A 14036-nucleotide genomic window follows, 5' to 3' on the forward strand; every position below is an offset into this window, starting at 1 on the left:
CTTCACAAAAACATATTGCCCTCAATGTATATCTGACAGAGTCTCAATCTGTTTTTGTACCCCACCAGAACATTTTCCTATACTCACCATATAGGAGGACCCAGTCCATTGTTGCTATGCCTCTATATTTACAATTGGGGTTGTAATTAGATTTGGGTATACTTACAGGTTTACATTACATTTATGTATAAATGTCAGGCTATTACAATTATGTTTTGGTTAAAGTTAGGAGATGTTTTTGGTTAAGGTAAGGTGCAAGTGTACCTCTTCTTTCTCCGGGCTGTTTCTAGACTCCATCTCAACCTGTAGGGAGACGGTCTCTCCGATGCTCTTCCTCTTGGACAGGCGGTCTTCATCTAGAGAATGAGGACCATACTTTAGCTTTACAATGATTGATAACAACCTGGGCATCCAATTAGACACATTAGCCAGTTACACACAGGGCCAGTACCAAATGAAAAGGTGCTGACCTGGGTAGAGATATGACAGGAAAGAGTTTGATGCTCCAGTCATTTTATTAGGAGAAAAACGCCTAGATTGAGCCGTCTCAGTGGTCTGCTGTGAAGGCCCTCATCCGCCAATAACTCACGCGGATCCTACTTTGGTCTGACCCACTACAATCTATCTGGCAACTCTTGGTCACCAGCAGAGTAACACAAACACACACCTGTTTACAATGATATCGTAGAGGGGATCTCTGGTTGGCTGTGCACATTATAACAACACTGGTAATGAATGCAATGTCAATAGACAGTCATATACAGTACCTGTTTACACACAATGAAAGATAAGAAATCAACATATTTTAGCAGTGAGAGAGCTAATTACTTAGCTAATTACTACAGCCAGTCACCATTTATCACTCTCTCTCTCTGTGGCCCACTAGGGATTTTATATCCGACAAACGATAAATCAAGTGTGCATGGAAGGGCATTAATCAAAAGTGCGCATGTGAGAGTGCACCAGGCCGTCAAGATTAGAAGACTCCTAATTTACCTGCAAATTTTGCTTAAAGTCTCCTACAATAATAGTTACAACCATAATACATAATACATGAAAATAGCAAAGCAAGAAATAATTATAGAAGCTGGCATTTATATACTTATATACTTAGATGACATACACATACACAATTAACACATTATTGTGATCTGTGGCAGGTATAAAAAAGGTGGGCAGGCCCAGTTGACCTAAAGTTTGGATTAAGATGGCAAGAGGAATTGATCTAAGTCACTTTAAAAGAGGATACATTACTGGGGTACGGATGACAGGAGCATCAGTCACAAAGACAGCTCAGCTGGCTATTATGTCAATAAAAAGTGATTAAAGTTATATCCGCATTTAGATCAATTGGATAGAGGTGAGTAAATACTGTTGGAAATTCGGGTCCAAAGCGCACATTCAATGACAGTTATACTCAAAAGGGATCCAAATAGAGCAGAGCAACAGGCAATAGATACTGTGTTTGCAGCTTGAGCGGAATAAATACACCAAATTTTTCCCCCTCTACCAATTTCATTATGTATAATTTAAACAATTATAGCCTTGCCTGTTTGCAAAAACTCCACAGAAGGTCAGAAAGGCCAAGCCTTTCCTTACCACACATATCTTACTCAACCAGGAAATATGAACCAACATAAACACAATGGAGAATGCATTGCCTGGCAAAGACAAGTATTACCTGTGAACTGAGGGATATAGGGTGTGGCCAGTCTGTCCGTATTGTAGCCGCTGCCACCCAGGACCTCAGTGATCTTAGACTGCTGGAACAGGACATCCCCCTCCAACTTGTCCAGAGTGGCAGGGAGCCTTGGAGATGGAGAGAAGGTAAAGGACCAGATAGGGTAAGAGGAAAGAGGGGAGGTATAATGTTAGTAATATCAAGGATCCAAAGCCAAACTGCACAGTAGGGCTGAGGTACTTTTCTGCATGGCTATCTTTCTGTTTATGCCAAACTCACCGCAGCTGTTTGTTCCCAAAATAAAGATCTAATATGATCTCATCTGACCATAGAACCTGGTCCCATTGAAAGTTCCAGTTATGTTTGCCAGACTGTGGGCACTGAGTTTTTTTTTATGATAGCAATTCTTTTTTATGGCAACCCTCCCAAACAATGTGTGGTGAGAGGTAAGTGGCGTCTTATCGTAATTTCTGAGACTTTCTGATCCTAAGACAAAACATCTCCAATTCTCCAGCTGAGTTCCTTGGAGATTCTTTGGTCACTCTAACCATCCTCCTCACAGTCAGTGGCGTCAATATTGACACATGTCCTCTTCCAGTTCAATTGTTAAAATCTCCAGTTGCTATAAACATCTAAATCATTGCTCTGATAGTAGAAATTTGCATTTTCAACCACTGAGCAATTTTCTTATAACAAATTTTGATTTGTGAAGCTCAACAAACTTCCAGGTCTATACCAAAGTGATGGATGACTATGGGAATTTGGCCAGTGTGTAAATTTATATTTATACCCCAGTCAAACAAGTAATGGCTTACCACAATATCAGTTTGATTTTGCGCTTAAAAATTTCAAGGGGTGCCAATAATTGTGGAACCCATGTTCGGAGAAAAATATTTAAATAATTTTTTTTCAAACATTTCACTTCATTTAAAGGTTCAATTTTTGTGAATATTTTGGATGAAAAACCAAGAGGATAAACAGAAAATGTCAGGCTACCTACAAGTGTGGCCATGCCGATGAGTTAAGTAACATAATTTATTGGTCTCAATACTGCTATAACGTTACAAATGGGAGTAGAAAAGTCCATTCTCCTTGTGCAACCAAACAACTTCAAATGCACATAATGCTCCTAAAGATCCCCAGGAAGATTTAAGATCCCCTAGAAAAATTTAGCATATCACTGAACAAACCTAAAGATCAAAACTGAAGCTAAAAAGCTTTCTATTCTTGTACTGTAAGTGCAGCCTAGAAAAACAGGGATGTCCTCGTCTTAGGTTTACTTCTGCTCTGGGTTACCACACCTCAAGAAAAATAAAGACCTCTAGTGGGTTCCCCCAGGTTTGATTTTAGGTTCTCTACTGTTCAGCTTAAATCTGTTACAGTGGGGAGAACAAGTATTTGATACACTGCCGATTTTGCAGGTTTTCCCACTTACAAAGCATGTAGAAGTCTGTAATTTTCATCTTAGGTACTCTTGACCTGTGAGTGACGGAATCTAAAACAAAAATCCAGAAAATCCCATTGTATGATTTTTAAGTAATTAATTTGCATTTTATTGCATGACATAAGTATTTGATACATCAGAAAAACAGAACTTAATATTTGGTACAGAAACCTTTGTTTGCAATTAGAGATCATACGTTTCCTGTAGTTCTTGACCAGGTTTGCACACACTGCAAGCAGGGATTTTGGCTCACTCCTCCATACAGACCTTCTCCAGATCCTTCAGGTTTCGGGGCGGTCGCTGGGCAATACGGACTTTCAGCTCCCTCCAAAGATTTTCTATTGGGTTCAGGTCTGGAGACTGGCTAGGCCACTCCAGGACCTTGAGATTCTTACGGAGCCACTCCTTAGTTGCCCTGGCTGTGTGTTTCGGGTTGTTGTCATGCTGGAAGATCCAGCCATGACCAATCTTCCCTCTTACTGAGGGAAGGAGGTTGTTGGCCAAGATCTCACGATACATGGCCCCATCCATCCTCCCATCAATACGGTGCAGTCGTCCTGTCCCCTTTGCAGAAAAGCATCCCCAAAGAATGATGTTTCTACCTCCATGCTTCACGGTTGGGATGGTGTTCTTGGGGTTTTACTCATCCTTCTTCTTCCTCCAAACACGGCGAGTGGAGTTCAGACCAAAAAGCTCTATTTTTGTCTCATCAGACCACATGACCTTCTCCCATTCCTCCGCTGGATCATCCAGATGGTTTACTGGCAAACTTCAGACAGCCTGGACATGCGCTGGGTTGAGCAGGGGGACCTTGCGTGCGCTTCAGGATTTTAATCCATGACGGCGTAGTGTGTTACTAATGGTTTTCTTTGAGACTGTGGTCCCAGCTCTCTTCAGGTCAGTGACCAGGTCCTTCCGTGTAATTCTGGGCTGATGCCTCACCTTCCTCATGATAATTGATGCCCCACGAGGTGAGATCTTGCATGGAGCCCAAGATCAAGGGTGGTCATCTTGAACTTCTTCCATTTTCTAATAATTGTGCCAACAGTTGTTGCCTTCTCACCAAGCTGCTTGCCTATTGTCCTGTAGCCCATCCCAGCCTTGTGCAGGTCTACAATTTTATGCCTGATGTCCTTACACACCTCTCTGGTCTTGGCCATTGTGGAGAGGTTGGAGTCCGTTTGATTGAGTGTGTGGACAAGTGTTTATACAGGTAACGAGTTCAAACAGGTGCAGTTAATACAGGTAATGAGTGGAGAACAGGCTTCTTAAAGAAAAACTAACAGGTCTGTGAGAGTCGGAATTCTTACTGGTTGGTAGGTGATCAAATACTTATGTCATGCAATAAAATGCAAATTACCTATGATAAAAATTACAGATCTCTACATACTTCGCAAAATCGGGAGTGTATCAAATACTTGTTCTCCCCACTGTATGTTGCAGCATTATTAGAAAGCAAGGCATTCATATTATTATAATTGTGTGACAAACACAGAAACTGACAAAATATTTGCATTCTCTTGATTTATATTGAACTTACCAGGTTAAAAACCTAGGTGTGATTTTCAGGCCTGAAATGAAAATCTATTTATATTTTTGATTATTGTAATTTTCATATTAGCTCATATTGGTCTAATATTAGGTTTCCAACCTAATTGATCCACCTTTTATTCCATGTTTAAATGCAATGTTATCTATCAGTTGTTCTGTCTCAGGATCAGGTTTAACTCCAATAATCAGAAACAGCATTAAAGGTTAAAAGATCTGAACAAATGTAGACATACTTTGGATTTTCTCTGAAGACGCCCTCAGGTAGAAGGAATGGCACCTCTTTCTGTCTCATCTCAATCACCTGGGTGGTAAAGAGCAAACAATATGTTATTGTACAGTAGGTAAACCATCTAACGTCATTACACCTAAAAATATGTCTGATCTCACCTCGTGTACGTGCTGGCAGAAGGTGGGGACTGTGGTCAGTTGACAGATGAGGTTGAGGTAGGCAGCAGAGAGGGCATGGACAGCACAACGGTTGTACACTGACAGAGACTCTTCATTGGTCTGAGCCAAGTCCTGCGGTAAAGCAACAGATTTCTCGGACTGACAAATTTGTAACCATCTGTGTATTTTTTTGCTTCATAGACCCGTAGACAAAGAACTACACTATAAATTATAATGTGATCCAAAAAAATCATAATATCATTATGAATGATTGTAAACAAAAAGACTTGCAAACAGCGTTTATATAATGCTCTGTAGTTACTAGCGCTTCAATGACTCAACCAAAGGCAGCATGCTAGCTAAGGGTGGCCAGCTAATACCACCTAAAAGTTTTAATAGCTAGCTCTAACTTCCGCATTGACTGTAACATCTAACTTTGCAAATTGGTTAGCCAATAGTTAGCTGTATAGCCAGTTTACGCTGTCTACCCTCAGTTGAGAAGGATTGGAGAAGGGGGACAGAAGTAGGAGGAGGAGCAGGATAGGAGGAGATGGACAAAGTAGAGGGCCATTCCTGTCGATTATAAATTCTTAACTACTTAGTCACTAAGGCAGGGGGTCACACACAAGCTTTCTTAAATCCCTTCATACAATATGGTCCATTTCGCTTGCTGGCGTATGAATCGTTGCATTAATGTATGTGTGTGTGTGTATGTGTGTGTACCTGCAGAGCCAGGGCCAGTCTGATGAGGTCCACCACCACCTCTTCATTGGCAAGCTCCATGCTAATGAGGGCCAGCAGGGTGTAGAGTGTCTCAAAGTGCTGTGGACCACTGCTCTGCTCCTTACAAGCCAGGTAGATGTGGCGGTACAGCTGCTGAGCATGCTGGGAAATTGACAAGTAAAGCAAAATTGGGTTGCAGAAAAACAAAAACAATAAGAGCTGCAGAGATGGAAAAGGAGGTTTACCTTCTTCATGAAGAGGTTGTCCTGTCGAGAGCATTTGTCCACTTTCAGTTTGAGAACAGAAATATCTGATATGATACTGTTGGAGGAGAAAACTATAAATAATATACAGAGAGATAAAGAGTGTGAAAGCATAGCTCAGTACTTGTATGAGAAGAGGTCAAGAAAAAAATATACAGTTGTGCTCATACGTTTGCATACCCTGGCAAGAAAATGTGAAATGATGGCATTGATTTTGAAAATATGACAGATTTTCTATTTAAGGATAGTGATCATATGAAGCCATAATGATAACAGAAATCATCCCAATGGCCCTGTGCAAAAGTTTACATGCCCTTGAATGTTAGGCATTGTTACAGACACACAAGGTGACACACACAGGTGAAAATGGCAATAAAAGGTTAATTTCCCACACCTATGGCTTTATAAATTGCAATTTGTGTCTGTGTATCAATAGTCAATGTGTTTGTTAGCTGTCACATGGTTGCACTGAACAGGCTGGATACTGAGCAATCGGGAGCAGAAAAGAACTGTCAAAAGACCTGCGTAACAAGGTAATGGAGCTTCATAAAGATGGAAAAGTACATATAAAGATATCCAAAGCCTTGCAAAGGCCAGTCAGTACTGTTCAATCAGGGATCTTTTGATACCAAGCCAAGGTCTGGTAGACCAAGCAAAAATTTCAGCCAAAACTGCCAGAAGAATTGTTCGGGATACAAAGAAAAACACACAGGTAACGGCAGGAGAAATACAGGCTGCTCTGGAAAAAGACGGTGTGGTTGTTACAAGGAGCACAATAGAACAATACTTGAACAAAAATTAGCTGCATGTTCGAGTTGCCAGAAAGGAGCCTTTACTGCGCCAATGCCACAAAAAAGCCCGGTTACAATATGCCAGACAATACCTTCACACGTCTCACAGCTTCTGGCACACTGTAATTTGGAGTGACAAAACCGAAATAGAGCTTTATGATCACAACCATAAGCGCTATGTTTGGAGAGGGGTAAACAAGGCCTATAGTGAACAGAATACCATCCCCACTGTGAAACATGATGGTTTGGGGGGTGTGTGAGCTCTGAAGGCATGGGAAATCTTGTGAAAATTGATGGCAAGATGAATGCAGCATGTTATCAGAAAATACTGGCATAAAATTTGCATTCTTCTGCACGAAAGCTGTGCATGGGACGCTCTTGGTCTTTCCAGCATGACAATGACCCTAAGCACAAGGCCAAGCTGACCTTCCAGTGGTTACAGCAGAAAACGGTAAAGATTCTCGAGTCACCTACACGATCTCCTGATCTTAATATCATCGAGCCACTCAGGGGAGATCATAAACGTGTGGTTCATGCAAGACGACCAAAGACTTTGCATTTTGCCAAGTCGAATGGGCAGCTATACCACCTGCAAGAATTTGTGGCCTCATAGACAACTATTACAAAAGACTGCACGCTGTCATTGATGCTAAAGGGGGCAATACACAGTATTAAAAAGGGTATGCAGACTTTTGAACAGGGGTCAGTCATATATTTCTTTGTTGCCATGTTTTGTTTTATGATTGTGCCATTCTGTTATAACCTACAGTGGAATATGAATCCCATAAGAAATAAAAGACGTGTTTTGCCCGCTCACTCATGTTTTCTTTACATATGTTACCAATTGTTCAAGGGTATGCAAACGTTTGAGCACAACTGTATGCCTCCTGAGGAAAAAGAGAAGGCGAAAGAAGAGATGAAAGAATTGATGAAGACAGAAAGACTGGAAGTGAAAAATAAAAATAGAGTAATAAAGGGAAATGAAAACAGAAATAGGCAGGCATAGAGGGATATACTGGTAGGTAACGAAACAGACAGAGGGGCTGAATTAACAATTGACTGAGTCGGAAGAGCAAAAAAAAAAAAAAAGTCCAACAATAAAGAGCAACCCAGAGGCGTTATCGTACCTGATCCTGGAGAACTTGGGTGTGTTGTCATGACGATCTATAACTCGAAGGAGTATAGTGAGTACCAGCAGTCGTACCTCCGGGTCCTCCATAAGAGAGAAGGAGAGGAGGGGCTCCAGAAATGAGTTTGGCAGCGCAGTTAGCATATTGGTGGTCTGGAAGCCTGTCGTTACCTGGGGGTGGAAGAAGGGAGTGGATCGGGAAAGAATGTAAGGATGATTTAGGTATACCACTTTCAACAGAACCCTGCATAAAGAATTGGTGACTATCGCAGGCGTGTACAAATTGGACACTGAATATACTGACTACTAAGCTGCTCTGGACAAGAGTGTCCGCTAAATCACCTAAATATAATATATTATTGTAAATGTCTCAAATGTTAATTGCATGTCTCACCTGAACCAGTGACTTGAGCAACATGATCTGGATCATCCGAGTCCCTTCATTACCCCTTAAAAAACAAAAATGAAGTCAGAGTGCTTGCATTCCATCCAAGTCCTCACAAAGATAGTTAAACCAGAAAAATCTGTCCACATGTTTATCACTGAATATCCTTACTATTAATAATTTGGGGGGATTGGTTCAGGGGGAAAAATCGTATAATTGGGAATAGTATTCAAATTGTGGTTACTCTTAGGGACAGAGTTAGGTGTTACAGCTAGATTAAATTTAGGCATAAAAGTTAGGTTATTAGGGTTAAGCATATGGTTAGGGTACATGCAAGTCTCCGAGTTAAGATTCAAATGAGGGTTACTTTTAAAGTTAGGGTTAGATTTATTGATATGTTTGTTTTTGGAGTTAAAATAAAGTATAGTTTTACTTTTAGTTTTACTTGAAGGGGGGGGCGGATCATTATAATGGACTGCGTGTGTCCTTACCCAGAGCCTGCATTGGTCAGTGCCGGATGGACCCCTGGAACAGGAATCTTGCCCATGATAAAGAGCATCACTTCTGAACGCTGGTATGTAGGGAGGGTGTTAGCAAACGAACCTTGTGAGTCAAAGAGAATTTTTTTACATTTTAATATTCCTTCATTGGCATAACCATGCACCTAGTCAACTAACACAAACATAAACAAATAATAAGAAAGAGAGATATAGACTTAGAAAGAGAATAAGAATGTCCAGAAAATGTAAAAAGACAAAATATCAAGATGTCAAGAAAAGGATAACATTTTAAAATAATGGCAACACGGCACATAATTTAGCCACTTATTTATTATACAGTATACACACACAGACACAGTCTCTCTGTGCATACACAAGGCACACACAATCTGGTTCCCAAACACTTAAACCCAAATATACTGAAGGTCTGGTGGAACAATCTGTCAAAGTTGGCCATCATTAGCACATCAAATAGTGAGAAATTCTTGGCGTGATAGGCATTTTCTGAATCGGTTTAGTCTACCAACCAATCATCCCCCACGTGTGCTGTGCACTAATCTCCAAGCTTTGTGGGACCACAGCGCAGCTGAGGTGTCTCCATCGATACTGCACCGACACAGAGCAGAACAAGGTAGTTCTTGCTTTAAACTTCTACATTGTGATCCAATTATGTCACTAGAAAAGCTGGCTAGCTTAACAAAAGAACACTACATTTGAGCATTGTCAGCTACTAGCTAGTTAACATTTATTTTTTGTATTATGAAGTAGCTTGCTCAGGCTACGCTGAGTGTACCAGACAGTGTGTTGATTTACACAATCAAACATCAGAAATCCCACTCCATTTGGAGTGAGACCTCGCAACGTTCAAATTTGTTAACACTAGAATCACCAGGCCTTTCAGACCCCCAGTATGCGCCAGAGCACTAACACTGTTTGGCATCATTAGCATATAAATCATCCCTATTAGCATACACAATCACCTCCACAACATCACTATCCAGCCAGAGCAACAGTTCATCTACTGGGTTGTTATCAAACTATAACACAGGTAACCTCAGGAGGAATACAAGCTGCTCTGGAAAAAGACGATATGGTTGTTTCAAGGAGCACAATATGACAATACTTGAACAACAAGAAACCAGGCAAGCCTAGTTCAGCCAGCCCTCAATAAAAAGTGTTGATCATTGTTGCCCTGCCGAGATTCAAACCCGGGTCACCCACATGAAAGGCTGTGTATTTAACCACAACGCCACAGAGCTGTACATTTGCTGGGTGTCGGTATAGCCTCTTGACATTATATCATTTTGTCATGCATTAACATCACACCTAGTTTCAATATATCGTTAGACATCATTACCCAAATTGTTAAACTGATTAAGTTTACCTCGACCACAAATAGCATGGCTTATGCCACTGGCCATTTTAACAGCTTATTAACGATTTGTGAATGACATTGATACAATAACTACAGTATCAATATAGGTGACGATAACGGACTTATTCCTAAAACATAAATTGAAAAATGGTGGTAATATAACAGCAGTTTCATTTTAGGCTTCCTATAACGTAGCTACTGAAGGTTGTAGCCAGCAAAGTTCTTGTCTATCCTGAACAAATCCTCTTTGCCACAGGCCATTTTAACAGCTATTTAGCCATTGGTGCCTAAAAATAAATAATCCCCTGTTGTGTGGGAATATTTCGGGTTCTAGAGAGGCCTAATATTAAAAACCAGTAACCATGGTTAGAACAACAAATGGCATCACAACAAATCCATGAAAAGTCCATGGCAAAGAAGTCTACCCTGGGGGTTTGGCAAGTGGTACACAATGTATTGTGATCCTAGGAATGCCTCTGGTCAAGGATATAGTTTTTATTTTGTTTCACTAATAACAAATGACTGTGATACATTTGATGAATTACATAGGAAGCTGGATCATCTTCTATAAAATAATTAGCGGACTTTCTTATTCAGACAGATGATATGTGTCCTATTTTGTCATCTTCTCATCTGATCTCATCTTCATCCGCTTATCCGGTATCGGGTCGCGGGTGCAGCAGCTCCAGCAGGGGACCCCAAACTTCCCTTTCACGAGCCACATTTGCCAGCTCTGACTGGGGGATCCCGAGGCATTCCCAGGCCAGTGTCGAAATATAATCTCTCCACCTAGTCCTGGTCCTACCCCGAGGTCTCCTCCCAGCTGGACGTGCCTGGCTCCTTTTTCGATGCAAAGGAGCAGCGGCTCTACTCAGAGTTCCTCACGGATGGCTGTTCCTCACGGAACATTAGAAAGGTCCCAACAAATAGGCTACCAGGCGAATTATGTAAATTTCCATAGGATGTCAGAGCGTTCTGCCGAAAAGAGAACTAATTATTTTGATCAGGTTTGTTTTTATTTTAAAACATTTAGCTTTTATGCTACTCACCAACATTAATCTTTTAATAAATTATATTTTTTATTTTATTATATAAGTAGCTAATTATATTTACTGTACACCTGAATTAATTAATACGTTGTTAAAACGATTTTCTTGTGTGTCTGATTTATTTAAATCATAATATAGTGTCCCACTTCACCTAACAAAGTGTCCCACTCAATAAAAGAATAGCCTACATACAGTGAGGGAGAAAATTATTTGATTTGTACGTTTGCCCACTGACAAAGAAATTATCAGTCTATATTTTTAATGGTAGGTTTATTTGAACAGTGAAAGACAGAATAACAACAAAATATTTTTGTCCCACTCCTCTTTGCAGATCTTCTCCAAGTCATTAAGGTTTTCGAGGCTAACGTTTGGCAACCTCCATAGAATTTCTATGGGATTAAGGTCTGGAGACTGGCTAGGCCACTCCAGGACCTTAATGTGCTTCTTCTTGAGCCACTCCTTTGTTGGCTTGGCCGTGTGTTTGGGTCATTGTCATGCTGGATTACCCATCCACGTCCATCGTCCCTTTGATGCGGTGAGGTTGTCCTGTCCCCTTTGCAGAAAAACACCCCCAAAGCATAATGTTTCCACCTCCACGTTTGACGATGGGGATGGTGTTCTTGGGGTCATAGGCAGCATTCCTCCTCCTCCAAACATGGCGAGTTGATCCCAAAGAGCTCGAGTTTGGTCTCACCACAAAACTTTCACCCAGTTCTCTGAATAATTCAGATGTTCATTGGCAAACTTCAGATGGGCCTGTACATGTGCTTTCCTGAGCAGGGGGATCTTGCAGGCGCTGCAGGATTTCAGTCCTTCGCCGTGTAGTGTGTTACCAATTGTTTTCTTGGTGACTATAATCCCAGCTGCCTTGAGATCATTGACAAGATCCTTCTGTGTAGTTCTGGGCTGATTCCTCACCGTTCTCATGATCATTGTAACTCCATGAGGTGAGATCTTGCATGGAGCCCCAGACCGAGGGAGACTGACAGTTCTTTTGTGTTTCTTCCATTTGCGAATAATCGCACCAACTGTTGTCACCTTCGCACCAAGTTTCTTGCCGATGGTCTTGTAGGTCATTCCAGCCTGGTCTGCAATCTTGTCCCTGACATCCTTGGACAGCTCTTTGGTCTTGGCCATGGTGGAGAGTTTGGAATCTGATTGATTGATTGCTTCTGTGGACAGGTGTCTTTTATACAGGTAACAAGCTAAAATTAGGAGCACAGTGTGCTCATAATCTCAGCTCATTACCTGTATTAAAGACACCTGGGAGCCAGAAATCTTGCTGATTGAGAGGGGATGAAATACTTATTTCACTCATTAAAATGCAAATCAATTTATAAAATGTTTGACATGCGTTTTTCTGGATTCTTTTTGTTGTTAGTCTCTCACTGTTCAAATAAACCTACCATTAAAATTATAGACTGATAATTTCTTCGGCAGTGGGCAAATGTACAAAATCAGCAGGGGATAAAAAAAAATCCCTCACTGTGTAAGGATTATTTCCAGGAACACAGGCAATAATATTTTAGTTCATTTGATCTGTTGCCAAGAAAACAGCGAGCCTCTGCTCCCTCTCACCAGAAGACATTACTATTTAAGTGACTAACGCCGGATTTACACCGGGCGCTTCTGCTGCGCGTTCCAGCTCCGACAAGGTTTTGTCCCGTCCCCCATGCAGTGTCATACCCCACCGGGAGCATTTCAGAGGCGGAGCGTTGCGTGGCATCTGTATTGACGAGATCACGGATCAACAAACAACAATAAAGTACTTTGCCTGCCCAAAGTTGACTTCCTTTTGTTTTTGTATTTTTTCCTTGATTTTGGGCGTTCTACTATTAAGATCGTCTATAGTTCAAGAATTGTAAAATCAGGCATCAGTCTAACTTTTTAAAACATACAAAAACTAGGCCTACCTGAAAAGCATCTGTACCATATGTAATTATTTCTTGATATAGCAAATAATATCTCACAGGACCTGTCCTGTGTAATGCAAGGTTACTGAACATTTTAATGGGTTTTCAAGATGCATAAATACTGAATGGCTCTATACAAGTAGGCTACATTTCAAAATCACACAGATAATTAGGTTAAAGTACTCACTTTCTGTCCTCACTTATAGTACCCATTTTTTGTATTTGAACTGTGTATTTGAACTTGGACATGGCATCCGTCAAAAACAGACAAGGTCCCTATCTTTAGCTAAGCCCCAGATTTTTTTAATAGGCCCGGATCTCAAATGATTTATATAGCTCCGGAAATAATTTAGAGACTACTGCACCATTTTCTTTCCTTTCCAAAAAATTCAAAAAGGAAGGTCTTGAGTGAGGAACAGAAGCGCAAATTGACCGCTTCTGTTCCTCAATCAATCCACCCACATTGCCAAGCATCAACCAAAGGGACACCCACCAACCGCAACCACCCTGAATGAGGGCAACCGAAAGTACAACAAGCCTCGTCCCAAGAGGCATTGGAGGGAGGGCATCCCAATGGCGATGAGAGCCCATCTGGCAAGACAGCAGGCCAGGCTACACCTAATCATAGACCGTGCTATAGAGATGAGTCTTTAGTAGACACTTGAAAGTTTGCACTGAGTTTGCATTTCTAATCTTAATTGGCAAATCATTCCACGGTAGTGGAGCTCTATGAGAAAAGGCCCTACCTCCGGCTGTTTGTTTAGAGGTTCTAGGTACAACTAAAAGGCCTGCATCTTGTGATCGTAGGTTACGTGTAGGTATGTATGGCTGGATCATTTCAACAA

General features: G+C 41.1%; 1 protein-coding gene across 10 annotated transcripts in view; it reads right to left on the reverse strand.

The window, feature by feature from the left end:
- LOC105008239 (protein EFR3 homolog B) overlaps window positions 1–14036 on the reverse strand; it is a 129410-nt gene that overhangs the window by 23313 nt on the left and 92061 nt on the right. For all 10 annotated transcript variants that reach the window (XM_020044410.3, XM_013132905.4, XM_013132903.4 and 7 more), the window contains 9 exons: window positions 8846–8957; window positions 8364–8418; window positions 7968–8140; window positions 6032–6107; window positions 5787–5948; window positions 5064–5195; window positions 4910–4977; window positions 1682–1809; window positions 265–356 (listed from right to left, as the gene is read on the reverse strand). In XM_020044410.3, coding sequence (XP_019899969.1) covers window positions 265–356; window positions 1682–1809; window positions 4910–4977; window positions 5064–5195; window positions 5787–5948; window positions 6032–6107; window positions 7968–8140; window positions 8364–8418; window positions 8846–8957 — 998 coding nt within the window. The remainder of the gene's footprint in view (window positions 1–264; window positions 357–1681; window positions 1810–4909; window positions 4978–5063; window positions 5196–5786; window positions 5949–6031; window positions 6108–7967; window positions 8141–8363; window positions 8419–8845; window positions 8958–14036) is intronic.

Source organism: Esox lucius, chromosome 18, assembly GCF_011004845.1.
Source record: "Esox lucius isolate fEsoLuc1 chromosome 18, fEsoLuc1.pri, whole genome shotgun sequence".
NCBI classification, from domain to species: domain Eukaryota; kingdom Metazoa; phylum Chordata; class Actinopteri; order Esociformes; family Esocidae; genus Esox; species Esox lucius.